The sequence below is a fragment of the Penaeus chinensis genome, chromosome 15, assembly GCF_019202785.1.
Source record: "Penaeus chinensis breed Huanghai No. 1 chromosome 15, ASM1920278v2, whole genome shotgun sequence".
NCBI classification, from domain to species: Eukaryota; Metazoa; Arthropoda; class Malacostraca; order Decapoda; family Penaeidae; genus Penaeus; species Penaeus chinensis.
In genome coordinates this window covers 4,005,493-4,027,992 of record NC_061833.1, presented here as the reverse complement: position 1 = coordinate 4,027,992, position 22,500 = coordinate 4,005,493, and the positions used below count along the sequence as shown (strand labels likewise).

The 22,500-nt window shown below is 40.7% G+C and overlaps 1 protein-coding gene across 3 annotated transcripts in view; it reads right to left on the bottom strand.

Moving 5' to 3' along the window:
- LOC125032904 (bifunctional heparan sulfate N-deacetylase/N-sulfotransferase-like) overlaps positions 1 to 22,500 on the bottom strand; it is a 33,690-nt gene that overhangs the window by 355 nt on the left and 10,835 nt on the right. For 2 of the 3 annotated variants that reach the window (XM_047624293.1, XM_047624292.1), the window contains 16 exons: positions 20,800 to 21,428; positions 16,203 to 16,418; positions 15,224 to 15,476; positions 13,484 to 13,669; positions 10,152 to 10,355; positions 9,727 to 9,853; positions 9,305 to 9,442; positions 8,985 to 9,145; positions 8,746 to 8,874; positions 8,316 to 8,498; positions 7,848 to 8,068; positions 3,227 to 3,353; positions 2,652 to 2,803; positions 2,160 to 2,336; positions 1,616 to 1,736; positions 1 to 1,252 (listed from right to left, as the gene is read on the bottom strand). The exon at positions 1 to 1,252 is cut by the window's left edge and continues 355 nt beyond it. In XM_047624293.1, coding sequence (XP_047480249.1) covers positions 1,160 to 1,252; positions 1,616 to 1,736; positions 2,160 to 2,336; positions 2,652 to 2,803; positions 3,227 to 3,353; positions 7,848 to 8,068; positions 8,316 to 8,498; positions 8,746 to 8,874; positions 8,985 to 9,145; positions 9,305 to 9,442; positions 9,727 to 9,853; positions 10,152 to 10,355; positions 13,484 to 13,669; positions 15,224 to 15,476; positions 16,203 to 16,418; positions 20,800 to 21,119 — 2,808 coding nt within the window. In that variant the 5' untranslated portion in view covers positions 21,120 to 21,428 and the 3' untranslated portion in view covers positions 1 to 1,159. The remainder of the gene's footprint in view (positions 1,253 to 1,615; positions 1,737 to 2,159; positions 2,337 to 2,651; positions 2,804 to 3,226; positions 3,354 to 7,847; positions 8,069 to 8,315; positions 8,499 to 8,745; positions 8,875 to 8,984; positions 9,146 to 9,304; positions 9,443 to 9,726; positions 9,854 to 10,151; positions 10,356 to 13,483; positions 13,670 to 15,223; positions 15,477 to 16,202; positions 16,419 to 20,799; positions 21,429 to 22,500) is intronic. The other variant, XM_047624294.1, reaches the window with a different exon arrangement.

The window sequence follows — 22,500 nt, the reverse complement described above, 5'->3', positions numbered from 1 at the left end:
TATTATAAAATTCGATAAAGAAGGAGGAGATGAAACAGAAAAAAGGGAAAGAGGAAAGTAAATTCAAAAAGAGGAAGAAGAAAAAGAAAGCTGAGGAAGGAAAAATGATGTTAAAGAAAAATAATGAGAAAAAAGAAAAACTACTTTCCCACAAGAATACTTTGGAAGAAAAAGTTCAGGCAAAAACCCTTTACTTTGCTGAGAATTCTCCCAATCCTTTCAATGCGGCAAGTCATCGAGACAAATTTCCCACGCTCGCTATCTTAACAAAAAGCTGCGACTGGATTGGATATTCTTCCCTTCAATTTTGTACAGAGAAATGGAACTGTCTTGACTAGTTCTATTTGTGTTAAAAATGGATTATTATTTTAAATGTATATCTGATAAAAAGTTTCAAACTTCCCCCTCACCTAACTGGCAATCTTGCACACATTTCATTGTAGAAGACTATAATCTTTTTCCTTTTCTTTTTTTTCTTCTTATAATTTTTTGGCAATACATAAACACTGTGTTGCTTAATACAAAGGTCTATATAAATTACCCAAATTTAAGTATGACAACAAAACTATTAACAATATTGAAATTATCAATAATATTGAGAAAAATGAATGAGTCTTATACATATATGTAAGCAACCTGTGAGAGCTGTTATGAATATCTAAATAAAATCTGCAGACTAATGATATCATTTGTATCATCTTTCTTTGTCAGTGCTGAGGAAGGGGGAAGATTGAATTTCACAAGTAAAAAATATTTGAGCTTTTTTCTTTCAAATGTCCTTCATAAATGAATTTTCTATGAAACTTATTTAAGTAACATATGAAGCAATAATAATATTGATAATAATGATAATAATTAATCATTAATCATGAAAAAAAAAAAAATGATAATAATAATAATGAAAAACATGTCAACAACACAAAACAATACAACAACAGATAATTCTTGTACCTTCATATCACCTCTATTGGCTTGGAACACTTAGCTGGAGCACCAACACACAGTATGATAGAGGACAGAAAGAACGAAAGAAAGAAAAAAACAAAAACAAAAATAAAAACAAAGAAAAACAAAACAAAACAGTAGACAGTAAAGCACAGACAATGCAGCTCCTTAAAGCCTGAGTCCTGCATTTTACTGGCCCCAGTGACTCCTTGGATTACTGCAGGTCATCCTCTAGCCAGCCAGGCACAGGGTAGTCCAGTCTTGTGATGAGCTTCTCCAAAGCAACATTGTAGCTCTGGTAGAAGTCCTTAAAAGAAGGGAATGAAGGTGTGTTTAATTTAAATTGTGGTTCCTCTTGAAGAAGGTTATGGACCTTTGTACCTGTGAGTTGCAATAATTGGATATTCATTCACATTAGGAATCTACATTTAGCAAGTGAAAAAAACTATAAGAATATTATGGAAAGTGAATGAAAATACAGTTAGTGTAGTTGTAACAACTCATCAATGGAAGGCTGGTCTAAATACCAAAACTACTGTATTTGTGCAAGAAGGAAAAACAATTTTTAAAAATATGAATAAGAAGGAAAGAGAAAAATAGAACAAACACACTATATTGTAGAAAAAAAAAGCAAACGAATATTCTAAAAACGACAATTGGGAGGTCAAACCTTTAAAATCTTGGACTCTGATTCATTCATGGGGGGATAAACTCTTCCCTTCCCACGTCCCAGGCACTTGGTCTTGTCTTCCTCAATTACCTGGCAGTAAAACCCTTTCCGCTTGTCATACCTGCATTAAAACCATGCATTTATTTTAAGTGCACCAATTTCTGTGACACAGAACCAAGATCATTTGCACAATGAAAATGTCATTGTAATCTCATAATCTTAACCCATTGGCGACGGGTATAGAAAACTAAAAAAAACTCTATGCTCTGGCGAACCACGGCAACGCGTCGACTTTGAGCGCGTGAATTTGGTACATCAAGCCAAATCATTGCCTCAGAGCGCTTTGGCGCGCCGCCGCCGCGGACAGCTACACGCCACATTTCGAGCGTATTGTTATGACGCCTATAGGCGTGACCCATCGCCATTAGGTTAAATATGTGAATATCAAATCTTTATTCTTTGGATTTCAGTCCAGAATAATTAGTAATTAAAATATCAAGAGCTCAACTGCAGCATTTATTACAACAGCATGTATTTAACTTACCGTAAATGTTCTGTGTAATTATAAAATGGCTCTATCTCCAGGAACTTCTGCAAGTCATTCATAATATATACAGGGTCATTTCTGAGCTCTTCTCCATCAATTATGATTAACTGTGAAGCTGGGTAGTAGTCCAGCCATCTCTCAATATGCTTGGCATACATGCCTGGGTTTAAACATCTGCAAGGCAAGAGAAAGAGGTTTAATTCATTCACAGCAAATACCCCTTAGCAAGGTAGCTTAATTTTTTCTGACCTATTCCTAGAACAATTTGATAAATCTGTGCGAGAACAATCTTACTACATTCAGTAAAAAAAAAAAAAAAAAAAATCCTATATGAATGTTAAAAAAATATAACAAATAATGATGATAGGAAAATCAAATAGATTCCACATACAAAATTAAAATCTGACAATAATTCACCCATAAAAGAAAGGTACTCCCCAGATTAAGAGTGCCATCCACCCCTCACACTGCCAAAACCAAGCCACTCACTTGTTACGGAGGTCCCTGAGTTGACGAGGAGAGGAGTCTGTGGCTGTGATAACTTGGTAAAAGGAGTACTGCAGTGCCGTGGGGTCGTTATGAGCCCGCATATGATGATACCAGGAATATGCACGTCGTCCTGGGGGTATGATGATTGCAACCTGGTGGATTTATGGGTGAAATGTCAAAAATTACGTCTTGATGTAGGAAATATAAGAATAAAAAAGCCAGCCCATGCCTAGAGCTGTCATTACAAACTGACTCATCACGCCAGGTATAGCTATAGGCATCGTGACAAGCTACACTTGCATACCCATTACTGTAATTAATATAAAAAAGTTTTATATTAATGAGTATATTATATAAACTGATATGCCATTGCCTTATCATTTGCAAGCATAGTATGAACTACAACCTGCTTGATCTATCATACTAAAAAAAAAAAAAAAACAGACAGACATAAATAAAGATTTCCTCTCCTTTATTACACTAGTTGGCATCTAAATGTCTATTTCAAAGAATACTACTCAACTTCAAAAAATAAATGATTAAAAAATTCATAACCATAAAGAAAAAGTCCTTACCAATTTAGCACTGGGAAGCAGAGACTTGACTCTCTTAGGCACCACTTCTCCCTCAAAGTATGTGGCACTTTTCTCAAACAAATATTTGCCAGAGGAGTTCTTGGGGATGGGGAAGAACTGCATATACCTGTAAGAACATTTATAAATGCACAAAATTACTGAGACAACTCTCAACATATCTTCCACTACAAATAATAACAAACAGTAAAATGGCATTGTTAAAGTAAGTATTTAACCAAAATAATATGTCTAACACTAATTTCTGCAGTCTATCAAAATAATGAAATATAGATAATGCAGTAAAAGTTCCAAAACATTATAAAGTTTCTTTTCATGCGTTGAACTTTTCTTCTATATGAATATAAAATAACTTTACCCTAAATACAGAAATATGTCTGGTGCCTTCTAACTCGAGGTTGGACCAAAATCTGGGATTAGGCTTCCTTGAGTGATGGCTCTCCTGGATGTATGGCTCCCAAAGAGCCTCTTTCCAAATGCCCACTGAGTCAATCTCAGTGGGCAGTGCTCTGTGACAAGATGTCCCCATCACCACACTCAACAAAAATTTCCCACAATAAGATGTTCTCATTACCTGTCCCTCAGCCAATTTTTTTCCATAACGAGACTGTTGAGCTTATGGATCAATGTGGTAAGGTAAATCAAATGCCTATATACAATATTTTTTGTATATTTAGACTGAAGTCCCTTTCCACACCCCCTACCAAAAGCAAACTTGTCGAGAAGTGACCCTTGCGAAGTGGACCATCACAATTAAAACAATTATCCCAATGTCTGCGGATTTATGTTCTGTCCCCTTTAGGTTTCTGTGAGCTTTGTTACATACAGATGGCTTCACGTGTGCTCATCCACTAAGGAGTCTATCAGTTAGCGCTAGTGACCATGCCTGATTTCCCAATTCCTTGAATTTGTGGGAAAATGTATTTTTCATTCTAATGCTATTAATATTAGCATTATCATCATCCTTATTGAAATTATGATTATCAAAATATCAAAATATTAATAACATCTAAGACATTAAAATAGTAGAAATGAAGCTTTCACAAAATCAAGGAAAAGGATAAACAGGTGAGACAGGTAAGACTTATAGCTGACTCCTTGGTGACTAAGCACTTGCAGAGCCATCTATGTGTAAAGACAATAGATGAACATTTATTAACATACACTCATTGTGTTAACATACTCCCTCTCCTTTAAACAAAAGTAAATGTTTTCAAAGTTACAACACAATACAGCACATTATATGAATGCAAAAACATAGGTGTATTTATCAAAATGACTTTCAAAGAAATCAATATTCTCTTCAAAAGATATGCTTTCAGTAACAAAACAATATCATACATTGTAAGGATGCAAAAACAAACATTTTTTTTCTTCAAAATCAAAACAACTCAAAAATCCACTTTCAGACTCTAGATATTTTACAAATTTTTTGTCCGCTAATATGCTAACTGAATCCATCCAAAATATCTCTGATTTATTGTCTTGATGATATAATATTTGAGACAAAATATTTCCAAGATAATAGAAAATGTCCATGCAGTTGCTAGTGTTTCTGAAGCAAGAGTGCTTTTCACAACTCTTCTTATTTTTTTTGCTTCCCAGTACATTTTCACCCACAAAAAGAAAATTCACAAACCACCCAGCACTACTAAATCCATCAGGAAGATTGGCATAGGAAGAATCACTTATACTTACAAACGTCACCAAAACTTGGAAAGTACACCGAGCTCACAAAAGTACAAGCTTTCCTTAGACACTCGTATGCCTCAATCAGATCTTCTACTTTGGGATTATTTACTTTACAGCCTAGTTTCAATACATTATATGTCAAGTCAGGTCTTGAATCAGTACATAGCCATCCTAGTTGACCAACCAGACTCCTAAATCTCTCCCTTTTTCCAATGTTACACTCCATATTCCTCTCACAGCAGTTATATTTATGGATTCTAAGGATTTACAATACTATTTCTAAGTGACACCCAGTTCGTTCTGTACAATATCTAATCCAGTATATCCAAAAGTAGTATTAATTTGCTCCATAACCTGAAAATTATTTCTGACTTGGGATACAACCACATTTCCAAACCTTTGTGTCCCTCCCCACAAGAAATCATCAACATGCATTAAAAGTATGCCACAGAATTCTCATTCATAATACCAATAGAATGCAACAGGGTCAGTTTTCACCTCATTACATCCCACCTTCAACAAGAAAGTATTTACTGTAAGATACCACTTTCTAGCTGAATCATGAAGACCATACATACATTTTTCCAATTTCCATACCACACTATCATCACAACCTGCTTCAATATGGGGAACAATATACACTTAACACTAAAACCTTTCACTCTGAAGGAATGCAGCCTTAATGACAATTGAATCCACAGCCCATTTTTTTGATGACTGTGTAGCAACAAAAGACTTCAACATTTCCTTGCTAACAGTAGAAGAATCTGACTGAATATCCTCCTTTTCCTCAAAGCCACTGGCAACCAGCCGTGCTTTTATTTTCTTTTTCTAATCACAATTTCATTTTCTGTCACTACCCATTAGACTGACAATGCCTTTTGGCTTAGGTTTGGAACTTCCTCATATACACCAAAGCTTTTCCAGCTTGCCAGTTCTTCTTGTTTTGCCTTTTCAAGTTCAGTCTCATGTGTGCTCTCTTCATTACTTTCTTGCTGAACAGAAGGGGAATAGAACAATTCACCACATCAGATGTTATATTTGCTCTGTTACCTATAATGTTGACTGGAAATTTAACCTTTTTCATTGACTTTAACATATTACTGTCACAAAATTTAAATGCCATTTCATTTTCCCTTCTCTTCTATTCTCAATTTCTCTTCTTCTGATAAAGTTAGTAAACACAAAAGAACTACAAGCTGTGTCCAGGATAGTGTAATTCATAGACTATTGTCATAAACACTGATATCATTCCAGGACAACAGTATACAACTCTTCCTCTATCAATTCCTCACTTGCACTATTGACACACACATTTCTTGGACATACTGGAGACAGACGGTACTCTGATCTATAATTAATTTTTTTTACATTTCCATATTTGCCAGCAGTGTTTCTTTGTCCATTTTTCTTAGTTCTATTTGTCACATTTCCTCTTCCTCTGACTCTAAATCTGCAACGTCCTCTTCCCCCGAGTCACAACATTCACCTCCCCTATGTAAACACTCCCACTATTCCCTGACACTGCACCCAATGACAGTACTTCTTGACTTCCTAATGTTTTTTAAAGGGCTTGCTGCCTGAAATCAAATATCTTATCTAGATCACTCAAGGTTACAGTTGTCAATACTGTCTGTCTTAAACTTCTATCCCTGCATTTGTCCATTAGCTTGAATGCTAAAATACACTTTGGTAAACTGACTTTATACTTGCCCAAAATTGCACTTCTAATGACAAAATGAACTCCATGGTATCTCCTTTTTCTTTTTTGTGACTATCAAACTCTGTCTATGCCTCGTTTACACTTGGTATCTCACCTATTTTTGTACCACTTGTCCATGTGTTAAAGCAAAACATTCACTCTATCATCATTTCCTAAGTCTTCAATGTTTATTTCTTCAATAATCTTGCCCCTCACTTCGCTTCCTTACAGTTCATGTTTTCAACTATCGTAACTTCTGTTTTCTATGAAAACAGGCACTCTAGCCCGTCCACCGCAATAGATGTCATTCATATTTTCTTATCAAGATAAACTAAATCCCTGTTATCCATGAACAAAATCAGCTTGTGGGGTAGGTGACATCAACATACCGTCAGGGAAAAAATTTGGCTGCGGACCAGGACGACACAAACTTGCCATCATGAGAATTTAATTTGAAGATCAGGGTGACAGGAATGACTCGCCACAAGTGCACACAAAGCTCTTGGAGGGTGATTAGACTCGGGACATTTAGGAAGGGGCTTTTGCTCTATTCCATTATTAAACAAATATGGAATATACCATCCATGGGAGGACACTACTTCCATGCTCTGGATCCTATTCCTGCCTACAGTGACTGCTGTACAGGTTGTATTACAGAAAATTGAGTTAAAATTAAAATGACACAAATAAAGGAATGTTGTTTCATTATTACTGCACTGAGTTATGGACTACCTAGAGAGATAACATAGAGTCTGTGTAAGGAAAACAGTTGATTGCCATCTGGATAAAGCAGATCAAATGACAAATATAAACATTGGAAAATGTCAAAAAAGCTAAAAATGCTTAAGCAGAAAAAGAGAAGCTTACAGATTCTCTTACAAGCCACAAACCTGTCAGAGTGGCTGCTCAAGTAAGCCTAATGCCAATATTTTGGCCCACTATATAAATATAAATATATATATATATCTATATATATATATATATATATATATATATATATATATATATTGCATATTAAGACAATGGTTTTAAAATTGTTATATAAACAGAGAGCTATGTTATCAGACAGAAGATGCAATATGAATCCCCATTAAAAAAATTAAATAAAAAAATCTAGTTTTACTTTTCTTTAATCATTCCCTGTTAATCAGATTTTTTTTCAACTCTGCAAAAAAAAAATACAGCCATCAACTCCTTAGGGGTACTTACCAATCAATGCCCTTGTAATAGTTCTTGCCATTGAAGAACTGTATCTCCTCAAAGGTCTCTGGGGATGGGTAATTAGCAACAATGGCTGGGTGCATGGTCAGGAAGGTATACAGAGCAGTGGTGCCTGTTTTCTGTGGGCCTATCACCAAAAACTTGGGCAACTGCTCGCATGTTTTGTTCTTGGACCAAATCTCCATGTGACGGCGGTCAGCACAGGGATCCTTAGAATAGTAGCTTGTCATTAGTAAAATCAAATTCATATTTTGGGAAATACAGGAAAGACAACAAAACAATTCCTTATAAAAAAGATAAGAAAAGAAAAATGAAATGGGGGGAAAAAAAAAATTAAACAATCTAATCATAACCAGAATTTAATTAAAATTTGTTCACTTCTTAAAAACAAAATCTCCTTTTTCCATGAATTATGATAAACCCATAAAATATATGGTTAATGCCATCCACACTCACCCCCCAAATTGGATCTTTCTCCTCAGGATAAAGATGGAAGTACTTCTCGCCAAGCTGCAGAGGTGGCACAGTCTGGAGGTTCAGGTTTGTCCAGCATTTGATGAATTTGATAACAGACTCAAAGGTGTAGAGAGCCAAGCGGTCATTGCCGTAGTTGCTGAGGTGTGTCATGAAGATACTGATCTTTGGTGAGGAGAAACCACATGTTAGTTATAAACTGCTTGGGGCTAATATATTTATGTACTTTGTGCTAAAAGGGTCTCTCTATCCACTTCTCACTTCTGTTTGAAATATGAAATTCCTAAAGATCTGAATGAATCCTGTAGTACTAAAATTATTGGAAAAAAAAAATAATTTCCAATTCAAGGAGGTTTAAAAAAATTCTAGATATAAACTCACCAAAGTGTAGAATGGTGGAAATCACACTTACTGGGTTAAAAACGATAAACTGAAAGAGCTCTCCTCCATGGATACTCTTATCTAACATTGATCTCCCTCCTGGGTACTTGTCAATGAAGATAGTGTGAGTAAACAATCCACATGTCTGCCTTGGTAGCACCTACAACAGAGAAAGGGAAACCAGGTAAGATATAATGAACCAAAGGCTGCTGCTATCCTTACAAGCCGCCATCTAACACACTGTGTAATGTCTGCTTCTTCTGCATGTACCATTATATTTCGGTGTATGAAACCTCTGCGAAGTCTGGCTGGATAGAGATGTGGATACTCTTCTGAAGAAGTGACTCTTACATTCCACACTTTCTTCCAGGCATCATAAAGTGGCTCGTGCACTGGGTAAACACCAGAGTGATGTGGAGCCACGCTATATCCTACAAAGGAACATTATCAAAGTCATAAAATTACATTTATACTACAATATAGACAGTATACCATTATTTTCATTTCCAAGCCAAAATCTCTGAATCAAAATCCCAAACTAGACCAAAACAAAACAGACTGCTATCGAGGTACTACTCTGTCACTCCTACCTGAATCTGTGGGAATGCCATGATCAATTGCAAACTGCTTGTTACGCTGCATCTGAGCTTCAAGGCCGGCTGGGGTAAGTTTGTGAGGCTGAGTGTGTCCCCACATGTGCCCAAACCACCAAAAGTCATCCACATGTTCTGTAATTAGAAATAATTTGAGATGAATACATACCTTAGTGTACAAGTAGTGTACAAGTAGTTCTTCCACTCACACAAGTAAAAATAATATAATTAGCAAAAAATAATCAATAGATTTTATAGATGACAGATGTTTCATCACAAATATATCTGCCTAAGGTTAAGATCATTCTTCATCAAGTATATATAACTGCATCATGTCAAATACAAAAACAAAATAAAAAAGAAGCAAATATCTAGATCTCAGCTCACTCTGTCCATATCACAACATACAAAAGACTCACCTAAGAGTTTCCTATCTCCCATATTCTCTTCAGGGTAACCATGCTGGTAGTATTTCCCACTAAAACCAAGGTTGAACTTCCAGCCAGGCACCATCTCCTGCAGTCGCTTCTGAGATTCTAGCAATGCCTAGGAAATGCCAATTAAAGTTTTATCACTTTTCCCTACAAATATGTGCTATATATGATCTTTGATTACTGTGTTAAGACGAAGCATATTCCACAATTCTTTACAAACCTTGCTTTTGGAGTGCTTCATATGTTAACAATTTTGCACTCAGCTATAATGGAATATGAGTTTTTTTTTAGCTATTTAACATGACACAAATACATATTTTTTTCAAAATTTGTATAGTTCCTCTTGTATACTAATTGTATACTTTGAATTTCAATGAAAGCTGAAAACAGTGTTTGCGCAAAATACTTACCGTGACATCATCTGCCGTCATTCGGATTCCTTTCCGAGCAACGAATATGTCATCTATGTCTACCAGCATGTAGCGGTCGAGGGAAACTGAGAGGCGGCCCATACTGAGGTAGGATATAGCATCAAGAAATAGCAGCCGGTGTAGCCAGAACTCCAAGCCTCCCCCAAACACCACACGCTGAATCCCATCTACTGCCCCCTTGTCCTGCAATAGATCAATTCAATAAATCACACTGAATTACTGACACTTTAAATGTCATACCTTGTACCCTGGAGAAATTGTGCCTAGTCATCAAAAATAATTTCAGTATGCGAGAAAATCCACATCAGTGGTTTCTAATATTTCGGTTCCATTTCTTCAGTGTGGATCAGGTTGTGTGTGTGTGGGGGGGGGGGGGGGGGGGGGGGGGGCATTAGGTAGGCTACTGGAGCTAATTGTAGCTTTGATGTAATTTTCTAACATATATGTAAATAAATGTACCCCAGGTTGAGATGTGTTGATGATGGAAAAAGAGCTTATTCAGGCTATAACAGGATTTCCCCATACAATACCTCGCCAGGTGCTGGGCTTCATGGGCAGTCCTCGATTGAAATCAGATGTGCAGGAAACGTACATTTACCCCCCTCTCTACACTATTTGCTGAGGTATACATGATTTTTTCAGCAACAAAAAAAACAACAGACTAAGCCTACTTTTGAGATGTTGTATGTCCTCAATGACCACTGTCACGACCAAACAAGTGAACAATCGAACTGGCATGACCATGTGTAAGTTGAGTGCCTGTCACACAGCAATTGGCTCCTTCAACATGGCGGGATTCAAAATCATCTAGTATGTGCGGGTTAAGAATTATCTAAGTTGGATGAATATGATATATAGTGCTCCCACAATAATGGACTATGCTCTATTAAATTTTGCTTATTATTGTTAAATTCTGATTTCCAAATTAAAACCCCTCTACTTCCTGATTGAAAAAGCTAAAAGATCTGCTTGTGTCCTGCCTGTCCATGCTGCACAATTAAGTTCTAAAAAATAAAATCATCATCATCATCATTATAATATGAAAAGAAAATGACTCCCTGTGTTTTAACCCAATGGCGCCGGGTATAGCAAATTAAAAAAAAATCTACGCTCTGGCGAACGGCGGCAGCGCGCCGACTCTGAGCGCGTGATATCGGTACATCAAGCCGAATCATTGCCTCGGGGCGTTTTGGCGCGGCGCCGCTGCAGACAGCCGCACGCCTCACATCGTGCGTATTGTTATGACGGCGATAGCCGTGACCCGTCGCCATTGGGTTAAGTTAGATTAGACACCTCACCTAGACACTGATTTATGCCTCTACTTATAAAGGCCCTTTCACTTAATCTTTAAAAAACATGTAAAATGTTACTGTATTTGTGCTTGTGTAGTTAAGGGAGTTAAAGTACCCACAGGACAATCAGAAAACTGAGGTGTGAATTGTGCAATATACACAAACCTTCTGGAATGTACATGCTTATAAATTTCATCTAATATTCTCTGATGAAAGTTTAAGTGCAAAGAAAATATCTGGAATACCAATTCTTGCAATTTGTTCATAGTTTCATTTGAAAATGTTAAGTTAGATCACTCTCACTAGTCACAAATGAGTCACAAAATGTTTTACCTGCTTTTCTAAGTTCTAAACTATAAGCAAGCTTTGGAATCAGAAAATGGGGGAATGCTTCTGAGCATATTATGTGGCATCCCCAAAACAAAAACCTGGCCATGATATTGGTATTTTAATCAATGTGTTCTGGGAAAGAAACCTCATTTCTTGCAACATATTGAATCATTGTGTAGAAACAGCTTTTACATGCACTGATGGCTTCTCAGAGTTATGCAAAACAAAATTTAAAGGTTAACATTTCATATAAGTGCCACTTACATTACTATAATTATTTACAGATATTTACAGCAACCACAAATGCTTGGGAAGTAGCCTACTACACGTAAACACACTAATAGGTACTGTCATATAAATCTTTTATACTTTCAACCCTTGTTCTGTATAGGGGGGGGGGGGTGCATGGATGTGCACATGTGGGTGTGAGAGAATTAGTTTGAAAACAAGGAAAAGGCACAGACACTGACGTACGCAAAAGAACAGAGTAACTTGAGACAAAATGTGTATCAAGGTATAAACAAGCCACAACAACCTTAATTTGAATTACAAACATCACCAAGACAAAAGATATATAGCTGAGGGCTTTTTATAGAACATAATTGCAATTTCTTATATACAGAAGCATTGAAAATTATGAGAGTATAGTACAGTGTGAATGTATTGGAGGATGGTGCCCCTTGGATCCAGTTGCTTCACGACAATCACGTAGCCTAAAATCCAGACAATAGGCTTACGGGAGTGGTTGCTCTGCCTGGTACGTGGCATGTAGGCAAGACTCCATGCCTCCACTTTGTAATGTAATTTTCTCTTTTTAAGCATATGTGTTTTTAGCTTTTTTGCCATTTTCCAACATCTATATCTGTCCTTTGATCTGCATTATCCAGTTGGTAATAGACTGCTTTTATTTTGCACTTATTCCATGTCATCTCTCTACATAATCTATAACTAAGTGCATGAAAAATATAAATATCGAACTTTTTTTTTTTTTTTATAATATACAATTTTCTGCAAGTCAACCTGCACCACCAGTCACAGTGGCCAGGAATAGGATGCTGAGCATGGAAATGCCATCCTCTATGGAGCTATCACTCTTCCAGTCACGGCTCACAGACATTACATTCCATACTCATTTATCGATGAGACTAATGCAAAACCCCTTTCTAAATGCCAAATGAGTCTTAATCACCCTCCAGGAAATTTGTGCACTTGTGGCAAGTCTTTCCCATCACCTTCAGCTTCAGCCGAAAAACTCATGGCAACAAGTTCCCGCCACCCAGCCCACCATTAGATTTTCCCATGACAGCATATTCATGTCACCTGCCCCTCAAGCCAAATTTTTTCATGCGTGATGGTCACGTCCTCTGGATCATAGGGGTTAATGATAAGGATTTAACCCCTTTTCCCCGGTTGAAGAAGAAGAAGAAGAAAGAAGAAGAAAGAAAAGAAAAGAAAAGAAAAGAAAAGAAAAGAAAAGAAAAAAAAAAAACAAAACAAAAAAAAAAAAAAAAAAAAAAAAAAATCTACGCTCTGGAGATTAATGGCAACGAGCCGACTTTGAGTGCGGGAGTTTGCTACATCAAGCCAAATGCCCTGCTCGTAGCGCCTTGTTATGACACCGCAAGGTGTGGCCCGGCAGAACTGGGTTAATGGATTCCTAGATATTACAGGCTTTGTAATGTCACTCACCAAAACAGCAGAGACAAGCTTTTCTTGGGCAAAATGAGGTACACTTGAACATGCCCACTCTAATGGCATGTAGTTGGGGTCATCAGACACGAAGACAGTCCAGTCCGTCCCCGGTAGGTTCCCCGAGACATTTCCTCCAGCTCGGGTTAGTCTCAGAACTGGGTTGTCACTGTTGAGGCTTGCATTCTGTTGTTGTAAAGGAAGATTTTTCTTCATTAAAGGCAATTTGTCTTTCTTCTATACATATTATGCTGTAATGAATAATATGAAGCCCTAATTGTAGCCCTAATTGTATTCATATCTATAGAGATAATGTCTTAATCCAATCCATGACTTTACACCTAGCGCTCCCTTCTGAATTCCTCTCCACCTACAGACCATGTTCGAGAATCAGTCTTCAGAGCAAGATACCTCTACTGGTTCTTTTAATTACTCAGCCAAACTTATGTCTATTCAGATTTATATTATAATGGTATGGAATAAGGAAATTCCACAAGGGAATTCCAGATTTATATAATAATGGTATGGAATAAGGAATTTCCACAAGGGAATTCCAGATTTATATAATAATAGTATGGAATAAGGAATTTCCATAAGGGAATTCTTGTATATATGAAGAAGAAGAAGAAGAAGAAGAAGAAGAAGAAGAAGAAGAAGAAGAAGAAGAAGAAGAAGAAGAAGAAGAAGAAGAAGAAGAAGAAGAAGAAGAAGAAGAAGAAGAAGAAGAAGAAGAAGAAGAAGAAGAAGAAGAAGAAGAAGAAGAAGAAGAAGAAGAAGAAGAAGAAGAAGAAGAAGAAGAAGAAGAAGAAGAAGAAGAAGAAGAAGAAGAAGAAGAAGAAGAAGAAGAAGAAGAAGAAGAAGAAGAAGAAGAAGAAGAAGAAGAAGAAGAAGAAGAAGAAGAAGAAGAAGAAGAAGAAGAAGAAGAAGAAGGAAGGCCAAGTAAATGACTGCTTGATGACTAAAGTACTTGTGAAGCCATATATGTGTAAAGAAAATTAATAAAATAAAACCACAATGGTTGGTGCATAAACCCAGCACTAATACGTCACCATTTTTTTTTTTTTATGTTTCTTAACCAATTTGCTGCAGCTACATATACTGTCCACTGTATGTTTTTTCTTTTTTTCCCCACACAGATGATTCCCCAAGTGCTCAGTCAGCATTCATAGAATTTTTATTTTTTTTCATGCTACTAAAATAGGAAATAATCACTATTACTGATATCATAATTACTATAATATTATTAAAATATAGGTAGGACTAGCAACTGACTCACTAGTGACTAAGTACAATCAATAAACTAAAATCACAGTGGACATGGTATGTATTCCATCCAGGCACAAAGGGGGTTAAGTCCAATACTGCTGCGAAGATGCGATGTTCACTGTAGTATTGTTTTGTGAAAAGCAGTTCACCTGATTTTCTCCTCCCTTGAGGTTTCAGGATTTTTTTTTTAATGCTATTATTATTGATGCTGTTATTACCATTAATGACATTATAATTATTAGTGTTATCAAAAATACTACTAGCAAATTATATTAAATATTTCCAAAATTCAAGGAAAAGGGTAAACAAGTGAGATAGGTGCGACTGTGAATGCTAAACTTACTGTGGGCATGACATGTACATAAATGCCATCCCTGGCAGTAAAGGGGTAAATGATAGTAGCCTGCTGATTATTCTTGATAATGAACAACAAGGAGAGTATGTACTAATTCTCAAAACTTTTCCTCCACCCACCTCCAATGCCATGTTGGTATGGATGAAGAGTGGAAAGCCCTTCAATTTTGCCCCCACTTGCGTTTCTTCGTGAGTCGGCATGAAGCCAACTATTCCTACATTATAGTCCCGAAGGTATTTGTCTAAGAGTTCGCGGTTCCACTGGTCAATCTGCAGGTACCGCTCGAAGTTCTCAAACACCACTGTTCCATACTTGCCCTTCGAAAGGTTTGTAAGCACGGGAAGAGATTTACCAAAGACCTCCATTTTGTACCTGGGAAAGGAGAATAGCTTTTGGGTTCTTTTACAAGATGACAGCTATGATCTACAGCAAGAAAAATCCTTGAAATTGTGTATAAGTATGTACATAAATACAGAACATGCATACTTTCCATACTTTCTTCTGGGAAAAACTGCTATAATAGTGAAATAGTACAATAAACCTGTTGATGCTGGGTTGACATGTATACAGGTCCTGTCCAATGTGAACTTAGTTTACTGATTTTGTTGAAGCATAGATAGCTCCACAACTGCTTAGCCACCCACAAAAGATAATTACTAGGCCCCCTGACCTCACCTGTTTACTCTATTCCTTCAATTTTCAAAGCCAAAAATAATATTTTCATTACCATCAGTAATGTAATATAATAATAATGTCATTATAAAAATGATCATTATTATTATACCAATAATAAAAGTATTATAAATAAACCTTTTATGAACATTTAAGGAATATGGTAAACAATAAGGTCTAGTGACTAACTCCTCTGTGACTAAGTGCATGTGAAGCCATCTTATACACAAAGTTGACAAAACAAAACTAATGTAGACAGCACATGTACCCAGCACCAATGATGTAAGAGTAATCTTCCATTATAAAAAATATAATTCTACCCACAAATACCTTTGGAAAATCTAGCAGTGTAGAGATCCACCTTAAAATCTGACTGAAACTCATCAGTACACAAGGCTCAACCAAGACCTTCATTGTACAACTCACTTAATTCTGTTTGCCACTAGTATCTCTGTGATGGCTTTCCCCAGCCTAGAGTACTGTGTCTCGGTGAAGAGCAGCACCTTGGGGTCCTCCCGCAGCCGATTCTCTGAAGACTTGGGTGGTTGGTGGTGCTGGTGGAGACTGAAGTTGCCATGGTTGCCACACTGGAAGACCGACTCAGGAGGCCGCCCACGCACCAGGCTGGAACACAGTACAGAGCTGCTCTATGTCAGTCATTACACATCGTGGAAGCTTAATGTACATAGCAGTAAACAGAGGCCCAGAGTGACCTTGCTTAACCAAGAGTCTCTAGGAAGCTATAGTGCACCAAATGAGAGCTCACAATAGGACAGCAACTTCTACTCATTGTCAGATGTTAGTCATTTTCCCCCTAGCAGACAGATAAGCCCAGATATTGTTAGATTGATTGGTTAGAGAGAAAGTTCAAGATACCCAACGTGCAGAACAGGATTATCAAGCAAAACAAGAAAGCAAGGATGTATATTCTTTTTTTAATTTTTTTTTTTAAGTTGTTCTTAATACTTTATCCTCGGTTTCTGATTCATGTGCTTAGTGATTATGTGCACCATTATCAGAGCAATGTGTGAATATATTGTGATAACTTAAGGTGTAAATATATATATACATACAGAAATTCTTCAAGAAGTTTTTATCAAGTAAAACAAGTACTATAACACCAAAGTAGAGGGAGAAAGAGGGAGAGAGGGGAGGGGAGTAGAGGGAGGGAAAGAGGAGGGGAGGGAGGAGGGAAGAGGGGAGGAAGAGAGGGGAGGGGGGATGGGGAGAAAGGGAGAAAGAGAGGGGGGCAAGGGGAGAGGGAGGGGAGAGGAGAAGAAGGGGGTTGGAGGGGAAAGTGGGAGAGGGGGGGGGTTTGGGGGAAAAGAAGGAGTAAGAGAAAAGGGGGTGGGAGGGGGGAAGGGGGGGGGGGAGGGGGGGTGTGGGGGGAGAAGAGATGAAGGGGGGGAGGAGAGGGAGGGGTGAGAGAGGAAGGAAGGGAGAGGGAGAGGAGAGGAGGGGGGAGGGTGAGACAGGAGGGATAGTGGAGAGATGAGATGGAGGGGAGGTAAAGGTGGAGAAGGGGAGAATAGAGAGAAGAGAGCAGAGTGAGAGTGAGGGAGAAAGAGTGGAGAGAGAGGGAAGAGAGGAAAGTGGAGAGGAAGAGAGGGAGAGGAGAGAGAGGAAGGAAGGGAGAGGAGATGAAGGGTGGGGGAGAGGAAGAGAGATGGAGAGGGGGGAGAGGAGGGAGGAGGGGAGAGAGAGGGAGACGGAGAGGAGGGGTGAAGTGGAGGGGGAGGAAGAAGGGGGGAGAGGAGAATGAGAGGAGAGGAGAGGAGAGAGAGGTGGAGGGGTGATTTGAGAGGAGGAGAGTGGAGGAGAGAGGCAGGAGAGAGAGAGAGAGAAGAGGAGAGTAGGGGAGGGAGAGAGGGAGAGAACGAGGAGAGGAGTGGAGGGTGCGGGAGCGAGAGGAGAGAGGGGGGAAGTGAGAGAGAGAAGGAGAGAGAGAAAAGGAAAGGGAAGGGAGGGAGAGAAGAGAGGAAGCAGAGGAGGAGAAAGGAGAAGAAATGGAGGGGAGGAGGGGGGGAGCGAGAGAGAGAGGGGAATAGAGGAGAGAGGCGAGGAGAGTAGAGAAGAGATGGGAGGAGAGAGGAGTGGAGGGAGAGGAGGAGGAAGAGAGAGGAGGTGAGAGAGAGGAGAGGAGAGAGTGCGAAGAGGAAGAGAGAAGAGGGGAGATGGGAGAGAGAGAGGGAGAGAGGAGAGAGGAGAGAAGGGGGAGAGATGACAGAAGGAGAGAGAGAGGATGAGGAAGGGAAGATGGAAGGTAGTGGACAGAGAAGGAGGGGTAGGGAGTGGAGGAAGAGAAGGAGGAGATGAGAGGAGGGAGGAGAGGAGAGAGGGGTGGGAGGAGAGAGGTGGGGTAAGAGGGAGAGAGAGGAGGGGAGGAGAGGGGGAGAGAGGGAGAGGGGTGGAGGGAGAGGAAAGGAGAAGAAGAGGGAGGAGGGAGGAGAGGGAGTGGGAGAGGGAGAGAGGGAGGAGAGGAGAAGAGAGAGAGGAGAAGGTGAGAGGAGAAGAGAGTAGAGAGAGGAGAGAGAGAGAGGGAGTGGAGGAGAGAGAGAGCGGAGAGGAGGGAGAGGGAGGGTGGTGAAAAGGAGAAGGGGGAGGAGAGAAGGAAGAAGAGGAGGAGGGAGAGAGGAGAGAAGGAGAGAGAGGGAGGAGGTGGAGAGAGTGAGAGAGAGGAGGAGGAGTGAGAGGGAGAGGAGGAGAGGAGAGAGAGAGAGAGTGAGAGGAGAGGAGAGGAGTGGAGAGGGAGGGGAAGAGGGTGAGAGAGAGAGAGAGAGTGATGGAGGAGAGGAGAGGAGGAGAGAGGGAGAGAGAGAGAGAGAGAGGGGAGAGGAGGAGAGGTGAGGAGAGAGAGAGAGGTAGTCGGGAGAGGAGGGGATAGAGGGAGAGGGAGAGAAAAGGGAGAGGGATGAGAGGGAGAGGGAGAGGAGAGAGGGTGAGAAAGAGAGAAAAGAGGGGAGAGAGGAGAGAGAGGGAGGAGAGAGGGGAGGAAGGAGGGTGAGGAGAGGAGAGGAGGAGAGGAGAGGGGGGAGGGGAAGAGAGAGAGGGAGGTGAAGAGAGGAGGGGACAGGAGAGAGGGGAGAGAGATGGGTGGAGAGAGGGGGGGAGAGAGGAGAGAGAGTGAGAGAGAGAGGAGAGGGGGGACGAGAGAAGAGAGAGGGGAGAGAGGAGGGAGAGGGGAGAGGGAGGGAGAGGGAGAGAGGAGAGAGAGAGAGGAGAGGGGAGTGAGAGGAGAGAGAGAGAGGGTGAGAGGAGAGAGAGAGAGAGAGAGAGAGAGAGAGAGAGTGACAGAGAGAGAGAGAGAGAGGATGAGAGAGAGGAGAGGTAGAGAGAGTGAGAGGAGATGGAGAGAGAGGGGAAGAGAGAGGAGAGGAGAAGAGAGTGGGTGAAGAAGAGAGAGTGAGGGGAGGTGAGAGGAGAGAGAGAGAAGAGGAAGGAGAGAGAGAGAGGAGAGGAGAGAGGTAGAGGGGGGGAGGGAGAGAGAGAGAGGAGTGGGAGAGGAGAAGAGAGGAGGGAGAGGTGAGAGAAGTAGAGAGAGAGAGAAGAGGGTGAGTGAGAGTTTGAGCGAGAGAGGAGGGTGGAGGAGTGGGTGTGGGTGTTTTTTTGATGAATTGACGAGAGAGAGAGAGAGAGAGGGTGGAGAGAGAGAGAGAGAGAAGAGGAGAGGAGGTGACGGAGGAAGGAGAGAGAGATGAGAGAGAGTGAGAGAAGAGAGAGAGAGAGGGGAGGAAGAGAGAGAGAGAGAGAGAGAGGGACAGAGAGAGAAGAGATGGAGGAGGTGTGACAGAGAGGAGAGAGAGAGATGGAGAGTGAGAGAGAGAGAGGGAGAAGAGAGAGGGAGAGAGGAGGAGAGAGTGAGAGGAGAGAAGAGAGAGAGAGAGAGAGGGAGGAGTAGAGGAGGGAGGGAGGAGAGGAGGGGGAGGATGGAGGGAGGGAGGAGGAGAAGGAGAGGGAGGGGAGAGAGAGGAGGGAGAGAGAGGGAGGAGAGAGAGAGGGAGAGAGGGAGAGGAAGGATGAGAGAGAGAGAGAAGAGAGGAGAAGAAGAGAGAGAGAGGAGAGGGAGGTGAGAGAGAGAGGGGGAAGAGAGAGAGTTGGGATGGGGGTGGTGAGAGGAGAGGAGAGGAGAGGAGAGAGGAGAGAGAGAGAGGGACGATGAGAGGAGGAGAGGGAGAGAGGAGAAGGTGAGAGAGAAAAGGGAGAAGAGAGAGAGAGGAGAGAGAGTGAGAGGAGGGGAGGAGGAGAGAGAGAGGAGGGAGAGGAGGAGAGAGGAGAGGGGAGAGAGAGAGGAGGGAGAGAGGAGGAGAGGGAGGAGGAAGGGAGGGGAGAGGGAGAGAGGGAGAGAGAGAGGAGATGAGAGAGAGAGAGAGAGAGAGAAGAAAAGGGAGTGAGAGGGAGGGGGGGGGGGGGGGGGGGGGGGGGGGGGGGGGGAGAGGAGAGAGAGAGAGAGGGGGGGGGGGGGGGGGGGAGGGGAGGGGGGGAGGGGGGGGAGGGAGAGAGGGAGAGGGAGAGAGAAGAGAGAAGGGGGGGAGAGAGAGAGGGGGGAAAGAGAGTGAGAGGAGGAGAGAGAGAGAGAGAGAGAGAGGGAGGGAGGAGAGGGAGAGGGAGAGAGAGAAACAGGGAGAGGGAGGGAGGGAGGGAAACAGGGAGAGGGAAGGAGGGAGGGAAACAGGTAGAGGGAGGGAGGGAGGGAAACAGGGAGAGGGAGGGAAACAGGGGGAGGGAGGGAGAGGGAGGGAAACAGGGGGAGGGAGGGAGAGGGAGGGAAACAGGGGGAGGGAGGGAGAGGGAGATAAGGGCAAAACAGAAATAATAAGAACAGGTATAGGAATAGGATAGGGACAATGGGTGTGGGAGAGGAAAAAAGAGATAAAAAGAATGAAGGGAAGAGAGAGAAAAAATAAGAATTAGAGATAGAGAGAGAAAGGAAGAGGAAGGGGGGAAAAAAGCCTATATAAACTAAAAGAAACAAACTTTCAGCCAACTCTTAAAAGTGCTGCAGAGGCTGCCCTGTGCACCCTACCTCATAAAGGATCGGTGAGGCGACTCCATAAGAGAATAAACCACCAATAAACAGACTAGAACTGCCAGGAAGAACATGGAGCGCCTCCAGGACTTGCGTGTGCCAGCGAAGCACAATGTGGTCCGCTGCCACAGCCGCCAGGGACGGCATATCAACGGGAGGTTCCTGCTGCTGCTTCTGCCCTGAGATGAAAGCAGTCCAGAGGTCTCCTGCCCCACATGAGGGATCAGCTCCTCCCAACTGCTATTCCTAGCCCCCCAGGTCCTCCATGACCCCTCCTCCACTACACCAGGACTCGCCAGAGCCTCCTGGTCACCCATGGTCTTTGAAGCAAGTTAGAGTTCTCATAGGGTCAGGCTAGCACAGGGGTATGTACACACACAAGCCATTTTTTCTCTTCTTTGCACTTCACTTTACTGCACTGCACTTCACTCTGCTCACACTACAACACTCATCATTATCTACACTCTGGCTTTTCCACACTGGTTCCTCCCCTTCTGCTGGTGTAGCATCTGTCACTCTCCATCTTAGGACATCTACACTTGCTTAAATGCCAGGCTTCTAATTGAAGAATACTCTCTCAGGTTTTAGTTTCCGTGTGTCATGTCTTCTTTCATGGAAGATTTACTCTGAAAGGAAAAAAACTCATTTTAGACATAAAGATAACGATCTTCCTAATTAAATTCATTAACTGAAACAAACATCTGCCTTATGCTGCTAACGCTAATATGAACATTTCTCCCGCAAACACGAGTCAGTGTCAACAATTGTTTGTAACATATTACAATCTTCTATTTCTTAATGGCTTATATTACTGGAATTTTCAGAAGAATCTCTGAAATAAATATCGGTTATGTAAAAATGTATTTGAGATCAATTGCATAAAACTCCTCATTGCATAATTTTCAGACTGAAAGATACGGCAAAGGCCAACAACCCTCCACTACACATATTCTGGTAAGATGACGTATGGACTATTTCTTCACATGACAAGATATGACCAGGAAGGTCGACTAGCTTTATCTTGCCTGAATACATATAGTGGAGGTTTGGTGACCTATAGCCAAACTGAGAGAAGTGTCGTAACTACAACCCTGCTTGATGCACAGATCTGGGGGGGAAAAAAAAAAAAAAAAAAAAAAAAAATATATATATATATATATATATATATATATATATATAAAGGTATATAGGCTATATATAACAAAAGTATTCCCTTTCATTAGTACTTATTACCTTCCATTAACTAAAAATAACAATATCAAAAATAGTATTCATCTAGCACTTCCAAAAAAAATTTGAAAATAGGCCTACATACCAATACATTTCTTGGACATGTCACACAATGTTACGTACATAACATCACTTTCACAAGCCATATCACTACATAATAATCCTGTTTTTCATGTTTCGTTAAAAAAAAACCTTCTTAGGAACTCAAAATTACCAATGACTTTCTCTCGCTCGTATAGGCCTATCTACAAGCCTCTCCCTACAAGAACCCGACGCACAAGCCAAAGGGTAAATTGCACAGGCTTATTATTTCAATCTAACTGCCTTATCTCTCGCCAAGGAGTATATTCCGGGGTGGAAACTGAACTGTGGGGGGAAATATAAGAAAACCGATGTTGAACATGGCTGCTCCAGCTACTAACATGCCATGGCCTGCCACAACCTCCCTGTAAATACTTCTTTCTCACG